This window comes from Elephantulus edwardii, unplaced genomic scaffold (assembly GCF_000299155.1).
Source record: "Elephantulus edwardii isolate Elephantulus edwardi_28Jun2011 unplaced genomic scaffold, EleEdw1.0 scaffold00022, whole genome shotgun sequence".
Classification (NCBI taxonomy): Eukaryota; Metazoa; Chordata; class Mammalia; order Macroscelidea; family Macroscelididae; genus Elephantulus; species Elephantulus edwardii.
The window spans coordinates 5,262,525-5,264,681 of NW_006399772.1; the positions used below are offsets into that span (position 1 = coordinate 5,262,525).

Here is a 2,157-nt window from a genome sequence, read left to right on the forward strand (position 1 = left end):
TATAAAGTTGTGCCTAATCTTGGCCATGGTCTTCTCAACTACTTGTTATGCTTCAGAGAGCTGGACAATGACAAAGGATGACAGAAGAATAATAGATAGGTGCCTTCAATTTGTGGTGCTGAAGAGGGGTCTTGACTGCCATGAAAACAAATATGTCTGTCTTAGAGAGGGTGAAGCCAAGTCTTTTCTTGGAGGCTAGGACTTTGAAGCTCCATCTCACTTATTTGGGGCACGTGGCCAGGAAAGATCAGTTCTTGGAGAAGGACATCATAGTTGGAAGGGTAGAGGGACAGCTCAGGAGAGGAAGACCCTAGATAAGATGGATTGATACAGTAACTGGGGCAATGTGTGTTGGTGTATCAGAATTAGTGAGACTGGCTCAGGACAGGGCAGGGTTCAGAGCTGCTGTACATGGGGTCACAGGTGACTGGATGGCATACATAACATAACATAACATAACATAACATAACATAACATAACATAACATAACATAACATAACATAACATAATAATCACAAGCCTTCAGGATTGTAGCTTCTTACCATTAGGCCACCAGAGAAACTAAATAATTTGTCCAAGGTCACGTGGCTAGCAAGTGACAGAGTCAGGGTTTGAACATAGGTGTCCTTTTGTTCCAAGTTTGTGGCCTTATTCATTGTGATCTGTTGTCTCATGGATAAATTTTAGTGCTAAACATGACTACTGTTAACAAACGTTTTTCTTAAAAATTAATCAGCAGCTTCTCAGTGTGGATATAAATGAATTCACGGATGACTGTTTAAGTGAAATGTTCTTCCAAAAGAATCTTTGATAGAGGCCTAATGAGAATGTTAGTGAAATGACAGGGTTTTTTAATGTGGAACATCGCATTTGAAAACATTTAACATTTTGTAATTTTTAAATAGCATCTCTACACTTTTGAAACAGACCTGGAGGTTGTCAGTTGCTCCGTCAATAATGGGAAGACTTTGCTTGGTGAGTTGATCGGTCTCTTCTGTTACTTAATGTCAAAAGCTAAATTACACCATTTAAGAGTTTTAAAATATTGCAAGTTGGCATTGAATTAGTCCGTAGTAATGGCTTTTTGGGGAAAAAGATGTTCTTAGATAATTAGGTTTGCAGAGTAAAGAATCTATACAGTTTCTCAACGAAGGATGCATTATATTCTGCTTTAGCGTTCACTAAGAAGTTCTTTATTTCAGGTACAAAATAATAAAATGTACACATCCAAACCATTATATTTAATGGATTTCTCCCTCCCCCTTTTCTACTAGCTGTAAGTTTAATTCAAGCTACTAAAGAAGGAAGAAGGAATGAACTTCAACCAGGTACTAAAATTACCCTTTTAGTGCATGATGGCAGATAAGATGGGCTATTAAACCAAATTTCACATATCTTTAGAAATAGTTTTACCTTATAATGAAATCACAAACATATGACAAGCAGGACAAATCTTTTTTCTTTTTCAAGTGAACAGGAAATTCCAAGTATACTGTATAAATATTTTTTCTTATAGGAGGTTAAGTATTGACTTAATGTATTGTGATTATTCACTACTTTTAGAAAACCAAACACCAAAGCCCAAATTCATTACCTTTGAGTTGATTCATACCCATTGTGACCCCAAGGACAGAACTGCTCTATTACCTTCTGGAGATTGTAATTGTTCTTTTCTGAATTATTTATGCATCTCAGAATAACTTGTTCTACTTTTTGTGCTTGTGGTGCAGTATGTCACAAAGTCTTGGTAATTTTTAAGTGATGCATGACACTACAGCCTAGTGTGAATGTGTCACAGTTTCTTTTCAATCACAGTTGATGGACACTTGGGTTGTTTCCAGTTCTTTGCTATTGTAAATGATGCTACAATAAACGTAGGTGTAAATACGCCAGTTTGTGTTACAGCTCTCATTTCTTTGTGACAGGCATCTAGTAGAGGGATTGTTGGATCAAATGGTGCTTTTATTCTTAGCTTTCTAAGGAAGCACAAAATTGCTTTCTGTACTGGTTGCACCATTATGGAAATGTTGACTCAAATATTTTTTAAAAATTGTTCTCAGACAATGACAGCTATCTGTGAATTTGACTCAGTGTGAGGGATGTGTCCTTTCTCCATGCCCATTTAATCTGTGTTTGAGAAGATTATTTGAGAAGCTG

The 2,157-nt window shown here is 36.6% G+C and overlaps 1 protein-coding gene across 1 annotated transcript in view; it reads left to right on the forward strand.

Moving 5' to 3' along the window:
- The window catches only part of GSAP (gamma-secretase activating protein), a 112,288-nt gene that overhangs the window by 25,286 nt on the left and 84,845 nt on the right, over positions 1-2,157 (forward strand). The window contains exons 4-5 of the mRNA XM_006882600.1: positions 906-975; positions 1,275-1,328. Of these exons, the coding sequence (XP_006882662.1) occupies positions 906-975; positions 1,275-1,328 (124 nt within the window). The remainder of the gene's footprint in view (positions 1-905; positions 976-1,274; positions 1,329-2,157) is intronic.